The sequence below is a fragment of the Oreochromis aureus genome, linkage group 3 (assembly GCF_013358895.1).
Source record: "Oreochromis aureus strain Israel breed Guangdong linkage group 3, ZZ_aureus, whole genome shotgun sequence".
Taxonomy (NCBI): Eukaryota; Metazoa; Chordata; class Actinopteri; order Cichliformes; family Cichlidae; genus Oreochromis; species Oreochromis aureus.
Window position 1 is genome coordinate 111,788,577 of NC_052944.1, and position 16,284 is coordinate 111,804,860.

A 16,284-nucleotide genomic window follows, 5' to 3' on the forward strand; every position below is an offset into this window, starting at 1 on the left:
TAACATCCAACTGTGTCAGTAATTTTGTTTTATCCGCCTTTATGTCTTTGTATGAATTTGTCTCATGAAGTTTTGGAATTCCTACAATAAAACTGTAACCTCTTTGATGGCTGAAGAACTTGGTGTACTTGAGACACTGAATGCACCGTAAACTATGATCATCAGTGCTGTTGTTGTGTTATCAGTCTTTATTTAAAAGCTCCATGTGTCACGGTACTGGGTATGTGACCCAGTGTTTTCTTTTTTTGTTTATTGTTTGATTATTGTTATTTTCTCAGTGTTTCCCACTTTATTTTTTAAAGAGTCTGGTGTGTCTTTGCCTTTGTGTTTAGTTTCACTTCCCCTGTGATGTAATTAGGTTCATGTGTATCAGCTGTTTCCCCATGTGTTCCTACTTCCCCTGATCACCTCCTGTGTATTTAAGTCCTTTGTTTTCTGTGTTTCATTGTCAGGTCGTCTGTTATAATCACCACAGTTATCATAGTCTGTCATAGTCACTCCACACCATTGGATTGGATGAATGCCTTCATTTGTCGGTTGCAGTTGCCTGCAACTGAAATTACTGACCTTGCCGACCGTACATACAATACAAAAACATCACATTGGGGAGACCTGTCTCCAGATATAGGTAGCATGATGGGTAGCAAAAAAGGAAAAACAGTGAAATGTGTAACACAGAAGGGCATTCCAGGAGGAAAAAAAAAAATTCTGCTCATGTATGAGGAGAAAACAAACCTTCCATACCACATAACGAAAGCACACATATCATCACACCATAAAACCATGAAACACAGACAAGCAACATAGGGGAGTATCCCAATGTACATATCTGATCACACCTTCGGCTGAGCCGCTGTCCACATCGGAAGGAAGTTAAGCATGGGAGGAGGCGTTGGATTCAGGGAAGGGAGGGTGGTGGTGAGGGTGTATCAGTGTACATGTGTGCGTGCATTGTGTGTCAGGATGTGTCTCCTGTGTTCAGCCTGATAAAGTGTCCTTTCGCCTATTAGGCAAATTGTCCGCAGCCTAGGCGGATGGCCTTGAGGAATATGGCAGGAGAGTCAGTTCGTTCTTGTTATCGTATCTCAGGGAAGAATTGTTGTTGTTTTCATCTGCGTCAACCTTCAAGCATTGTCAGCCTCGGCCTTTAAGCATCCAGCTGGCACCATCAGGGGGTTGAACAGCATTCACTGGTTTCCAATAAGCCAAGGCCAAGCGAGCTCCGATCAGCATGAACCCCGTCATCATGTTTCAGAATAGGTACATTTCTTCAATATCCTCGATTGACAGTCCCGCTAGGCACACGACGCGCCACTTCTGCCAGTCATCCATCGTGTATTCAGTATTCAGCAGGGAATGTCCCTCCAGGACACTGGGGCTTTCCCGTACCCAGGCTTCTCATCGAGAAGAGGTTGTCAATTGCATTGAAGGACCAATTGATGAAATCCAAAGTTCTTCTTTAGATTTTAGAGAACAAGAGCAAAAATGAGAGGCTCTCTTAGGGTTAGTCACACGAGACCAGACAAGGACATAAAAGAAGCATACAGGGAAGATAAGGGAGGAAAAGAGTGAAGGATGCATCCACCTCCTCCGAGAGCCAAAGAAGCTGTTTAGTTGGTGGCGGTAATGCACAATTTGCTATTTGCCAACCGCCATAAAACAGTATAAAGAAGAAGAAGTACAGAAGTTTGTCGCAGATCAAAGTGGAAAGAAAGTGATTGGTTGAACAGGTGTTCGTGATCTGTGTTTTCTGCATTCTCATCAGGGTCAGAGACTCAGCAGCAGATTAGAATAACAGTTATACATTTAATAAATTACCAAATAAATCCACGATTAAACCTGTTCCGACAGTTTGAGTTTGTGTTCCCTCAGCTGCAGACTCGCTGCTGTTTAAATGTTTGAGAGGAAGATTAGATATAAAGCAAACGTCAAACAGGTGTTTATGTTTTTCATTGCAAAAGAACTGTCTGAATGGTTAACTGAAGTTTACTTGGATAAATTATAGTTAAGGAGTATCACAGATAACACCCATGTGAGCTGCTGAAATCAGTAGGCTATTACTGAAATACACGTGCTATATCATAAACTATGATATAAATAGTTTAGTTTTAAAGGACACCTTCCTGCCTTTAGTCTCATTCATGAGCAGTATTAGTTTTCTTCTAACATCCAGAAGTCTGCAAGATGTGTTTCATAGTTTGTAACAAGCCTTTGACAGTTAAACATAACATGACCGAAAAAGCAAAAAAATAAATAAATGAATAAAAAGAGAGAGAAATAAAATCACACAAATTATATGTTAACCTCATTTATTTTTAGTTAAGTAAACTCTAAAAATTCTAGCAGATAGCTGGTGCTTAGAATACAGTTGAATAACTATTAAAAAACAGATGATATAATATTTCTGTCCAGGTTGCAGTTTTCATAATGAACATGCTGTTGCAAACTCTGCTCCTCTCGGTGGAAATGTGCCTTCTCTTTCCTCTTTGTATAAAACATTTTGAAAGTGAGTTTAATCTCAAAATTCACTGTTAAATCCGAAACACACCAGATAAAGAAAAGCGAATGCTTCAGTCTAACACATGTGCCAGTGAACCATTAAACGTCTGTAAAACTCTGCAGTTATGAAACGTAACTTTAGCCTCAGCCAAACCGATTTGCTCAGTTGTAAATAAAACAGCGAAGTAAACGTGACCCGACAGACAAAACCTGAGTGAATTAAGTCCAGCGTTTAACCACTGAGAGCTAAAACTCAGGTGAGGTTTCAAAGCTGTGTGCCTGTGATTGGACATCAGCCGCTGATAAAGTGGGTTTGCCTATAAAGCGCTCTGTAAGGAAACAAGCTCCAGCAGCTCTGCGCTCGGGAGAAATACTATATTTACTTATCTTGTGCAGAAAAATGCGCTGACATTGCGTTATATCGAGCACCGGCTGCCCAGTTAAACTGTGATGATCACCAGGTAACGTGGGCGTGTTTCTTGAATCAGCAGCAGGTGTTAAACAGCTGACAGGTGAGGAGGAGGATGCATGCAGGTAAACTGACGGTCTGTTGAGCTGATCGCTGGTGTCGTGAGAAACATGTCAGCTCGTTCTTTATGTTACAGAAGCACAGACACACAAGACCAGGCGGAAAGAGACGATCGTTCGGTGAAAATGAGAATCTGCGAATGCAACATGTGGAACACGGAAAGTGGAATATGTAAACAAACCGGTTGACGTAACCCCCTCGGTGCTCTCTGCATGCTGAGTGTTAGCAGAGCAGTGAAATCTCTGAAAACATCTGAGCACTTTTGCAAACATGTTCTATGTTGACAACCTGACCAGACATGTGAAGATTACGGCGCGACATTCGCGGCTAAAACACTGTTAAAAGTGTAGTTGGTGACAGAAAAACTGGGTATTTTAAAACTACACCACCACCATTGCTGCCTGTGATTTGAAATGCATTCTGGGATACCTGGCTGCCTCAAGTCTACAGAAGCAATCGATTATCTAGGATCGACCTGTTTTGACTTACATTGCACGGCAACCAATCAAATGTTAGAGAAGCTGCATGGGCAGCGTTAACCCCATCGGGTGGCTGTAGCTCAGGTGGCAGAGCAGGTCAGCCACTAATCAGAAGGTCGGTGGTTCGATCCCAGGCTGCCTCCTGGCTGCATGCCAAATATCCTTGGGCAAGATACTAACCCCATGTGCAAATCTTGTATAGTTAGTGTGTAGTGTAGTGGTCAGAGGGCCCGGTGGTGCCAGTGTCCGGCAGCCTCGCCTCTGTCAGTGCGCCCCAGGGCAGCTGTGGCTACACTGTAGCTTGCCATTCATTATGGCAGTCCTGGCGTTCCATAAAAATGCAGCCAAGGTGTTTTGTTTTTTTAAACAAACATTTCAAACTATTTACAGTACAATCAGCTGTTCTGCATCAGATTTGATGCCACACAAATTATTTGTGCCACTCCAAAAAATAATTTGTGTCCACTATGAGATAAAGGAGAACAACAGCCTGATACCTGCAGGCCTGACAACAGGAGATGTATCACTGCTGTAACACCTGTAACATTCAGCAGCCGCCTCATTGTTCTGACACACACTGCAAAACTATTGACTACACTACACACTAACTACACACTAACTACACAAGATTTGCACTAAATGTCGCAAATCTCTCACATCTCAAAACACCGCCGTAACTCCTACAACTTCCCCCTTCCTAAACATCTAAACGCCATGTTGCCATATAATTTTTTGATTGGTCCACATTGTACTTTTTTCCACCAATAGGAAAGGTGGGGGGGGGGTTTGGTTTTGTTTTCGCTCACAGGCAGAGAGTGCTTTCAACTGCTTTCCATATAAAATGCCGTTTTTACGGTTTCTTCCCGCAGTAAATATAAACAAAGAGTATTCAGGAAGAAAACCAAACATTGCATATATTTTTATCATAACTCTGGTTTTACGTGGACTATCAACACAATTTAAAAACTGGTATAAAGTCCACAATTATTCCGTCAATTGTTCCATCTGTCCTGCTCACATCTCCAATGGTTGTACATGTTGTTATTAACGTGGCTTCACTCTACATCAGCCACGCCGCTTTGCTAGCTAAAACACCGGTGTCGGCACATAAGGACGCTGTTATAGCCTGTCAACGATGTTGATTAGCTGCGTATATACAAATGTGAATCGCATCATTGCTTGGACCAGCCAGTCACCGGTCACTTACTGACACACACTGCAAAACAGAATTGTTAACGTATTTATTTTAATTTCAATTCAGGTTGGATTTTTTTTTCTTTTGTGCGCAACGCAGATTTTCTGTGCACCAGAGACCATGCCAGCAATGTCCGATTGCGCACGCGAGCAGCTTAGAGGGAACATTGATTGCAGCCATAGAAACATCCTTAGTTACACTTTTTAAGCTTAGATTTCTGGGCGCTTCCCAGGAAGTACTGAGCATTACATCTTCACCCAACTCTCTCCACTTTCCATGTGTTCATGCACCACTGATGAATTGAATTGATTGCTAAACTTTGCCTCGGTCTTCCACAGTGTGTTTTTATGTTTCTTTGTTGTTTTTTGGCCTGCTCTCTCCCTTCACTCCAAACTGGTTGCAGCAGATGGTTGTCCCTCCCTTAAGCTCCTTTTCTTCCAGTTTGTCCTTCACACTGTTGTCAAGTGGGGGTTGTCAAAATGTTGGTACAGACTTTGGTGCAGCACCTTAATTCATTTGAAACAAAGTCTTTTAGCTACTTCTCCTTTCAGAACATCTTCCCTGGCCATCTCTGCTGTGGTTGCTATAAAATTCAATCTTGATGTAAAAACAAACAAACAAACAAAAAAAAAACACAATGAAAACAACAAAAAAACCCAAGTCAGCCTTCATGTCATTTATTGCCAGCATGGTGTCTATTTGTCAGCCTTTAATGATAAACAGGCACCACAGTCTAAAGCAAACCTTATCATTACTCTCCAAAAGTTGATTCTGTTCATCTGGACCACTTCAGTGGGCTGGTTTCAGTCATTAAGCAAATGTACTGCTTATAAGGTTTGGGGAAACCTGCAGTCAGCTGAGACTGAAGAAGTCACCTGGACGAGTGACGAAACGTTTCTCCCACAAAACGCTACGTCCAGATGAACAGAATCAACTTTTGGAGATTTACCTTCCTGGATGATTGAGAATGCATCAAGACTTTATCATTACTATTAATGGTTATTTTATTGATCTTAATTAGAAGTTAAACAGATTCATGTCAGTCTGTAGTTCTGCACTATTGAAACAATAACCTTTTCCTAACAGCCTATAAAACACATGATGGGCAGAGTTTACCTTTGAGTGTTGCAGATCTATTTTGTGGATTTATGCATGTAGAATATATTATATATTATTATATATCATTCCTGTTCCCCTTGGACACACAACAGCTCTCTTTTTGTTGTGATTGGATCTAGAACACAATTCAGATTAACATCTCCTAATCTGGATAATTTTTAAGGTGGTATTTGGGATGAAAAGATAAAATGAGCTTGGATGGCCTGTACAATGACAGTTGTCCTTTATGATGGCCTTGGTTGCACCACGTTGATATTCATGCAGATTGTCTCACTCCATGGGCAAGAAGACCACGGAGTGAGTCACCCTTGGTCACAGCTTGGTCATTCAAGCTCTCTGTTTTTCCGCCTTGTTGGCTGATGATAAGCTGTTTTTTGTTTTCATACCTGACTTATAGTCATTCTCATTATTCTCTTCAAATTAGCTCACACTCTGGTAACTGCTGCTGTAGCTTACCTGGCTGAGTAGCTGATCCATGTACTGAAGGTTAGAGTCGCGACTCCAGGGCCTGGGTTTGAGTCTGCTCAAGACCATTTCCTGTGTGTCATTCTCCTGACTTCTCCCTCCCTTCCTGTCTTCTCTGTCCTATACAGTGAAGACAAAAGGCCTTCATCATCTTCCAAATCATCTCTCTTATCTAAAGTCACCTGTATCCTGTGAGTAGAGAATCTTTTCACAGTCTTGAATGATAAGGATATAAGTGGATAAAGTTATTTATTTGTTGTGTTCTGATTTGTAGCTGGGATAGAGTGTAAAAAACTCTCAGCTGTCAAAATTCCATCCAGTTTAGAAGAAAAACATGGGATTAAGTGTTCGTTTCATCATCCTTCACAACTCATCCACCAGGTGTCACAAACTGCAGCAGAGCAGTACAAAGCATGTCTTACTGGATGGCTGCAACAGCCAGAGGTTTACCTACCTTTGGTATTTCTTGCATCTTCAGCATGAGTGTAATATTTACTGAATATAGTCATCTTCTGTGATCTTTGCTGCTGTGAATGTCTGTGCTGTCCACTGTTATATTTCAGTATCAGGCTCTAAAATGTACAAATGGATCTGAGAAGATTACATTTCCAATCGTGAATCAGAAATTATGTTTGTACTAGATTTGCAGTTTGTTTAATGTATTCTCACTCAGAAGGTGGAGCAGGTGGAGCTTACAAGGATTAAGTGCTGATATAGAAGGACAGTTGTTTTTTAATGAAGCTATTTAGTTAATTGTTTTGCATGCTGGCATTTAAAAAAATGTTTCTGGCAGACCGTGAGGAGGGTGTTTGGAGGACCCAGGTGCGGACACAGACGAAGGAGGCAAAACGTTTATTGAACTTAAAGTGAGCCTTTATTAGGGCCGGTAAACAGTAAAGCAAAAAGAACCAAACATAAACTATGGCAATGACCTAAACAAAGGGCCTAAACTGGGAAACAACTAAAGACTAAGAAAAACTAAGACTCTGACTTGGACTGTAACTAAGAGCTATGAATACGACATGAAAAAGCAAAGGACAGTCCTCTGGACTGGTACATGAAAGGCTATGAGAACATGACAGGAGCAGATTACTATGAACATGACCAGAACAGAGACTGAAAAACTATGACTCATGACGTGTAGCTAGAATCACAGGAATGTTAACAGACAACGCGACACTGACACAAAGACACACTGGGCTTAAATACACTGAGGAAGTCATCAAGGAATTAGAGACAGAAGGGGAACACAGCTGGGAGGAATAAGACCTAATGAGACAGGGGGAACAAAGCTAGAAACACTGACATAAGACAGGAACATGAACCTTCAGAGTAAAACAGGAAACAAGACACCACTAAACAAAGATGCAGACACGACACTGAGAGACAGACTAGACACTGAACTAAACCTGCAATAAACATTAGAACACAAAACCTACGAACTAATCCCTAAACAAGAATAACTGAAACATAGAGTCATAATCGTCATTATCATCATAATAAGAAAAAGAATCCAAAATGCAAAAACACACCAAAACATAACAACTCAAAATACTGGGTCAAACTGACCCAGAACCGTGACAGTTTCATTTGACTGATTTAAATTAATTTGTTTTTTTGTTTTTCAGACTGAGTGGCTGTAACCTCTCAGAGAGAAGCTGTGATGCTCTGTCCTCAGTTCTCAACTCCCAGTCCTCTTGTCTGAAAGAGCTGGACCTGAGTAACAATAACCTGCAGGATTCAGGAGTGAAGTTTCTGTCTGCTGCACTCCAGAGTCCACATTGTACACTGGAAACTCTCAGGTCAGGATCCAAACATTCCCACTGCTGATCATTTAAAGTCTGAATCATATTATTCTATAAACAACCAAGCTTTTTAGACTTGGCAAGTGACCTTTTATTTATCTTTGGATGGCTTAGGAGATTCTTCATTACTGTCCGAAGTTGTTTTACAGCCACATTAGTTTGTTTCATTGGTAAAACAGAAGTATTGTTCATTTCATGTTTTCTGTGGCATGTTTTGTTTGACAAGCAGGCCATTTGTTCCATAGCAGTCAATATAGCCAACAAGAGGCCTGCTCGTCTCAGTTTTTCTGCTCACAATGTCACTGATTCCCAACTGATCCAGACAACAATGATGTGGGCTCTGATGGTGCTGTTGATAGTGAGGACAGCAAGGCGTTCAGAGATGGATTAGAAGGCCCTGAGCACTGATCATGTTGAGCTCTTTTCCCACATTGGCTGGTTCAGATATTTATTGTGGCCACTGTTATATGCATTTTTTGTGTAAAGTTTCAGTCTAAGGCCAGTAATTCTCTTCTTACCAACACTGTGGGGTTCGCAGTGCTGACACATTGGCTCCTCCTGATGTGCTAGATTGACCACATGACCTTGATATAATATCCATATTTTCCTGCCAACGTTCCCCAGTTTCCTGGATCTACTCACTTCAGTGGGGTTGTCACGTTCCTCGTTTCATGTATGGAATGAAAACCATGTCCAAATTACATGGTATGGTGTCTACTGGGCATTAATTACAATGCATATTCAATAGTATTTAATAATTTCCATATCCATATTTCAGGAAACTTATGTTTTAAATTTCTTTCAATCATTATGTTTACATGTGTAGAGAGATAGTGGTTCATAGTTTTGTTTGTTTTTCATTTGTATTAAATTATCTGTAATTTTAGAGCACATATTTTTAAAGTCTGATTTCTTAAAATTACATTGGATCCTGTGAGAATGCGTCTTCACGTCTGCAGCACTTCCATCAATCTAAGCTTCAGTTTCCTGCCTGTATTGGTTTTTACAGAGCTGTTTGTTCATATATCAGACTCTCATTTATCTTAGTTTCTTGTTCAGATTCATCAAGCGGTCAGATTTAGCATTGCAAACTGAAAAAAACACAACAACACAGAACTGGGCAGCTGTTGTTGCGCTCCGAGGGGAGAAGTGTTTAATACGTCCCAGAAGTTGTTACAGAAACAACATTGGTCAGGAAAACAATATATATATCAAGACATCAATTAAAAAGAACAACATAAAGAGTCCTTAATAAATCCAAAATGTAAATATCATAAAATAAGGAGACATTTTCTGTATCTGTCCTTGTAGCAGCAGAACTGAAACCGATAAAGTGCTCTCCTGTCTGCCTGCATTCTGGTCCAGGTTAATCATTTATCATCATAGCCAGTCTCTATGGTGTAGCCCAGTCAGTAAGTGACTATGGCTAATGACAAATACTTTAAATGTTTTAAAAGCTAAAAATTGTTTATTTCTGGCACTTGAAAGTTTTGTCTACAGTCTAGTATCTCCCACTGAGCATCAAACTGTCAGGCTGAACTCTGGTCAAAAAATTCAGCAACAATAAAAAACAATCAGAGGACTGTGGGACGTGACCTCGAACATCCCGCCCCCACTTGAACATTTCCCCCAAAGAACATTTCAAGGAATATTTGATTGTTGTTATAATTATGCCTTTAGGTTGGTCAAAGATTGGAAAAAGGTGTTGTTGGACTTCAAATATGTCCATTTCTTTCACACTCCACCTTTAAAAGTGAAGCCCTGTGGTTCCTTGAAGGAAAACCAGAACTTTTTCAAGTCTTTTTACTGTTTTTAAGATACATGTACAACTTTATTGTGAAGCATTCAGAGTTTTTTCTCTTGTTGTGTTTGTTTGAAGCTGCTTCCTGTTGGCTTCAGCTGTTTGGAGTTTCCTTTTTCTAAACTTCTAGATTCTGAACCTTCTTCGACTCTGAGCAGATTATGAAACACTGAATGATTTCAAGCACACACTTTGTCTAATAAACTTGCATCTTTCATTCTTTATACAGATTGGTGAGCTGTGATTTGTCAGAGATCAGCTGTGATTATCTGGCAGCTGCACTGAAGTCCAACCCCTCCCATCTGAGAGAGCTGGAGCTGAGTCACAACAGCAAGCTGCAGGATTCAGGAGTGAAGCAGCTGTGTGTTCTTCTGGAGAATCCACGATGTCGATTTGAAACTCTGGGGTCAGTCACCATGTTTTAGTTGTGCTGAGATCAATATGATGTGAAAGTTGTGCTGACACTGTGGATCAGTAGGCCCACAGACCTCTATACAGGAAGTCTGGTTCTACTCTTTGTAGAACTTCTGATCCCTGATCCTCTGAGTCTGACTCAGTAGATAATGCAGAGTTCTGAGTCGATGTGGGGTCTTGGGCAGCCTGATAGAGTTCATGTCCATGCCTTCCCTGCTTGTCCTGATACAATGAAAAGTCTCCACTGCAGCCTCTGAGCTTCTCATGCTCTTCTTCTTTGATCCTCCATGTTTGTGCTGAACGCTGCCGTCCACTCTCTTCCCTGTTCCCGCCCACTTTCCAACCAATCAGCATTGGAGCACCCACAGCGTCGTCCACACTGAGCTTTGTTGTGTGCATGTGGACTCGTCGGCAGAACATTTCCAGGACAATAACCAGCTGTGCATGCGCCCCAAGCAGCAGCTTTAAGCTCACCTCAAAGAAGTTTAACAGGAAGGAATACATTGCCATCACGCGTCCAGCTGTCCGTGACCGTGTTCACAGCAGAGTGTGACCAAGGCTTAATGCTAACATGCACACATGAAGCTAAAACCACCACGAGCAGCTGCTAAGTGGATTTGGAGGAGAAATGTCTCCAGCTTGTCACAGGCAGTATGCAGAATGTGGATCTCCACCAAGACTGTGGAGACCTCGTCCCAGACTCAAAATCAACACTTGTCTGCACAAAACTTCTGACACGTTCCCGTCACAAGTGTCTTCTAAGTTAAGCTACCAGGTTCAGGTCCAGCTTGTTTATCTGGAGCTGCAGTAGATGATCCATCCTCACAAAGCAACACAAACACCAGATATGCAAACACAACATCATACAACACAACGAAGAGATCCAAAGAATTTTTTCTGCATTTCTGTGGCTGATGCTGCTGTAACGAAGCTGTTTGAAACCTTGTTGCTCTGCACTTTGGGACCTGAAGAGGAAACGGAAACTCTGTGCGGAGGGATCAATGGAAGCAGCCAAATGCTGTAAGTTTCTGCTGTACAGGGATGCTGGTCCAGCACAGTTTCACTGTTTGACTCAATAAAAGCAGCATGAAATAAAAGCATCAGTGTGGAAATAAGAAAGTTTCCTGTAACGTGACAGAAACCGGAGCTTTTTCACTCACAGCTTTACAGTTTCAGCTTCAAACTTCAGCTTTTTGTGTAGCTTTAGTGTAGAGCCTTCACCACAGTCCCACTGTCGGGCTCCTGAATTGGGAGTTTGTTTTATTTTGGACTCTGGTGTTTCCTATTCAGTTTTTTTGATTTCACACAGTAAAACTTGGCAATTTTTCATGTTTTTATGATAAATGTATGACTTGTGAAAAAAAACATTCAAGTAATTTGTACATTGTTATTATAATTAGGCCTTTAGAGGAGGGATATTAGGCCCCTTATGTCAAACTGAGTGATTTGTGGCCCCAATAGATTATTCATGAGCTCAGGAAGTAATAAAGGAAGTAATAAAAATATGATATTCATAAAAATTATGATATTAATGAAATTATATTCATAAAATTATGATATTCATCAAAATATGCTAGTTCATATCTCATTAATTTTTTCCCCAAAAAATAAATAATAATAATCTTTTGCAGAGTTCATCATAGTACCTGAAAAAGTAATATTTTTCCAGCGGGAAAAGACAAGAATGTCGTCTCTGCGAGGGGTGGGAGACCTCACATCCTTGACAGACTTCTTGCCAGTGTTTCTAGATTAGCGAGTTAATAAGGTACTTGACAGTTAATTTTGTAAGTTCAAAAACAGTGGTGGGGAGCAGACTCGCCGCCTCGTCGTTGTCCGCGGCCGAAGGCTATCCGCGGCTCTCGCTGGGGTGGGGATCGATGTCTTCAGGCTCTTGGAAAAGGGCATACAGGGTCGCCCAGAGCGAGGCACCGGAGACTAAAGTGTTGCCGGGGGTCTGGTCTGGGGATTGCCAACCGAGAGCGGCGAGTTGCGGATGGCTGAGCGAGTTCCAGCCTTGAGGGGATGAGGGCGGCGGCGGAGTATTTGGAAGCATATCGGCCGGAGACGCTGAGCCCAGATGCGGGCTCTGAGGTGGGGTAGCCAGAGCCATCAGTGGACTCGGTGGTGGAGTAGAATCAGCTGGAGATGCAGTAGAGATGCAGTAGAGGGGGCTCCGAAGCTATGGTGAGTCATGATTGTTCAGATGATGTGGAGAAGAAACTGACGTTGTGGTTTTTAAAAGGACTGGGAGAGGAGGAGGCGGGGGTAAGGGGGCCAGATGAGGGGGCGGTGCTATGTAGAACGTGGCAACGTTTTTCCAACTAGGACCAGTTCAATTGTAGTTTTACTCAGCTTAAAAAGCTCTAATATTTTCCCACTCTTTTCGCCCACCATCTTCAACCAGTCCTGAGTGGGAATTCAAAGCATGGTGTTGAAAACACCAGATTGGGTGTTTGATAGTTCCGTCATCGTCTGTTGGTTGCTGACTGGCTCTACAAAACCACCGAGAAAATGGCGTGCTTTTCGTCTTCCACTGCGTGTATGTGACTGTTTTTCTCACCATGTTTAAAGGTCGGTGTTGATGGTGTTGGTGGCTGAATGGTGGTGTTAGCAGGCCAAAACTTTCACCTGCTTTTAGCTGGTAGAAATAGATTTCACTTTCTCTAAGGCTGAAGGCATAGCCCAAAACAAAGATGTAATCGTGTGAGTTCTGTTGGCGTGGCGGAGGCTCTGTAAGTAGTTACTGGGGTCTGAGAGACCACAGTGAGGTTGGCAGGTGTGGCGTCCATGTTGTTTTAAGAAAAAGAGAGAAAAGTCTTTTTTTTCTGGGAGAAAAAATAGTTAAATTTAAGCTGAAAATGTTAGATTATGTATCCTTAATGAGAGCAAGAGAGTGCACCTATCGCAGATCATAAAAATCGGACCTGTATCCGATTGGCAAACCGGGATGCGAGGGTAGCCGCCCCTTTGTTATGTGATTGGCAGTGGGGTCAAGTTAGGCACGCCTCGGAGGCGGAGTTGGTCTCCGGCGCAAATTTCGAACGAAGAGCCAGAATCATTAAGGAGCAGATACAGCGAGAGTAACAATGGGAAAAAATTGTGTGCTGGCTGCGACTCAGTGCGAGTATGAGCGATGGAGAATTTAGGCTGTTTGCTGAATTTGAGACGGAGCTAGTAAGAGGGCTGGTTTGAAGTAAAAAGACTAAGGATTTTTTCAGGAGTTTTTACCCTGTTATCGAATATAAGTTTTGGGAATATAAGTTAGGGTTCCTTAACAAGTTATTCTAGGGGTTTTTTGTTGCGCGTATTTGGATAAAAATACGGAGGGTTTTTTCAGGAGGTTTCCTGCTTGTTTGCCTAAGGGTTGGGTGGGAGCCGCGGGGCGCTGAATTTGAGAAAAAAGACTAAGGATTTTTTCAGGAGTTTTTGCCCTGTTATCAAATATAAGTTTTGGTAATAGAGGGGTCCCTATCAAGTAATTCTAGGGGGGATTTTTTGTGTGTTTTTGGAGAAAGACGGGTTTTTTTCAGGAGGTCTTCCTGCTTGTTTGCCTAGGGGTTTTTGCGGGGAGCTGCGGTGAGCTCATTCTTGGGGGATTGCGAGATTTTTTTGCAACTTGGACTTTGATTCTAAATCTCCTTGTTCGGATTAAACAAATGCAAATAAATTGAAATAAAGTTTTCCAACGAGGCATGCAACCTGTATGTCTCGCCATACTGAACGTTACAAAAGCACAAGTTTAACTAACTAATTTTTTAATAATCAAATAATTTATTTTGGGGGAAAAAATTAATGAGCTATGAACTAGCATCTTTTGATGAATATCATAATTTTATGAATATCATAATTTTATGAATATCATAATTTTTATGAATATCATATTTTTATTACTTCCTTTATTACTTCCTGAGCTCATGAATAATCTATTGGGGCCACAAATCACTCAGTTTGACATAAGGGGCCTAATATCCCTCCTCTTTAGATGGGTCAAAAATTGGAAAAAGGTGTTGTTGGACTTCAAATATGTCTGTTTCTTTCACACTTCACCTTTGAAAGTGAAGCCATGTGGTTCCTGGATGGAAAAACATGACTTTTTCAAGTCTTTATGATACATGTACGACTTTAATGTGAACCATTTAATGTGAAAAATAATTGCATAATTATTAGGCAACTTCCTTTCCTTTGGCAAAATGGGTCAAAAGAAGGACTTGACAGGCTCAGAAAAGTCAAAAATAGTGAGATATCTTGCAGAGGGATACAGCAGTCTTAAAATTGCAAAGCTTCTGAAGCGTGATCATCGAACAATCAAGCGTTTCATTCAAAATAGTCAACAGGGTCGCAAGAAGCGTGTGGAAAAACCAAGGCGCAAAATAACTGCCCATGAACTGACAAAAGTCAAGCGTGCAGCTGCCAAGATGCCACTTGGCACCAGTTTGGCCATATTTCAGAGCTGCAACATCACTGGAGTGCCCAAAAGCACAAGGTGTGCAATACTCAGAGACATGGCCAAGGTAAGAAAGGCTGAAAGACGACCACCACTGAACAAGACACACAAGCTGAAACGTCAAGACTGAGCCAAGAAATATCTCAAGACTGATTTTTCTAAGGTTTTATGGACTGATGAAATGAGAGTGAGTCTTGATGGGCCAGATGGATGGGCCCGTGGCTGGATTGGTAAAGGGCAGAGAGCTCCAGTCCCACTCAGACGCCAGCAAGGTGAAGGTGGAGTACTGGTTTGGGCTGGTATCATCAAAGATGAGCTTGTGGGGCCTTTTCGGGTTGAGGATGGAGTCAAGCTCAACTCCCAGTCCTACTGCCAGTTTCTGGAAGACACCTTCTTCAAGCAGTGGTACAGGAAGAAGTCTGCATCCTCCAAGAAAAACATGATTTTCATGCAGGACAATGCTCCATCACACACGTCCAAGTACTCCACAGCGTGGCTGGCAAGAAAGTTTTTCTTCTTTTATACCCTAATGACATGGCCTCCTTGTTCACCTGATCTGAACCCAGTTGAGAACCTGTGGTCCATCTTTAAATGTGAGATTAACAAGGAGGGAAACCAGTACACCTCTCTGAACAGTGTCTGGGAGGCTGTGGTTGCTGCTGCACGCAATGTTGATGGTGAACAGATCAAAACACTGACAGAATCCATGGATGGCAGGCTTTTGAGTGTCCTTGCAAAGAAAGGTGGCTATATTGGTCGCTGATTTGTTTTTGTTTTGTTTTTGAATGTCAGAAATGTATATTTCTGAATGTGGAGATGTAATATTGGTTTCACTGGTAAAAATAAATAATTGAAATGGGTATATATTTGTTTTTTGTTAAGTTGCCTAATAATTATGCACAGTAATGGTCACCTGCACACACAGATATCCCCCTAAAATAGCTAAAACTAAAAACTACTTCCAAAAACATTCAGCTTTGATATTAATGAGTTTTTTGGGTTCATTGAGAACATGGTTGTTGTTCAATAATAAAATTATTCCTCAAAAATCCAACTTGCCTAATAATTCTGCACTCCCTGTACACACACCCACACGCGCACACACTAGTGATGGGATTTCCGGCTCTTTTTAGAGAACCGGTTCGGCTCACCAAAAAGAGCCGGCACTTTCGGCTCCGAACCGGCTCTTCAGGTTGTTTTGTTGCTTTAATTAATTTATTATTAACAATAATATAAAATTATGCACAACAGGAATTATTAATGTAAAAAAAAGTGGTTTTATTTATATATGAATATATGCGGTGGACCCTAGAGACAAAACACGTACAAACTCCGAAGCACATTTCTAGCATGAACTGAACTTCCAAAATAGAGCTACCTAGATCACTTAAATTACACAATTGAAAGCATATGTGTATTGTTTGTGTATTTATACACAAGCACTCATATATATTCAAATAATTAAAAAAAAAATGTTCATTTACCTGTTACTACCACACACCAAATCCGGTCGTTGGTCGTTGCTGGCTTGTGT

General features: G+C 41.4%; 1 protein-coding gene across 1 annotated transcript in view; it reads left to right on the top strand.

Moving 5' to 3' along the window:
• LOC116331969 overlaps positions 1-16,284 on the top strand; it is a 249,588-nt gene that overhangs the window by 203,413 nt on the left and 29,891 nt on the right. Inside the window, exon 7 of the mRNA XM_039603810.1 lies at positions 7,915-8,088. Within this exon, the coding sequence (XP_039459744.1) occupies positions 7,915-8,088 (174 nt within the window). The remainder of the gene's footprint in view (positions 1-7,914; positions 8,089-16,284) is intronic.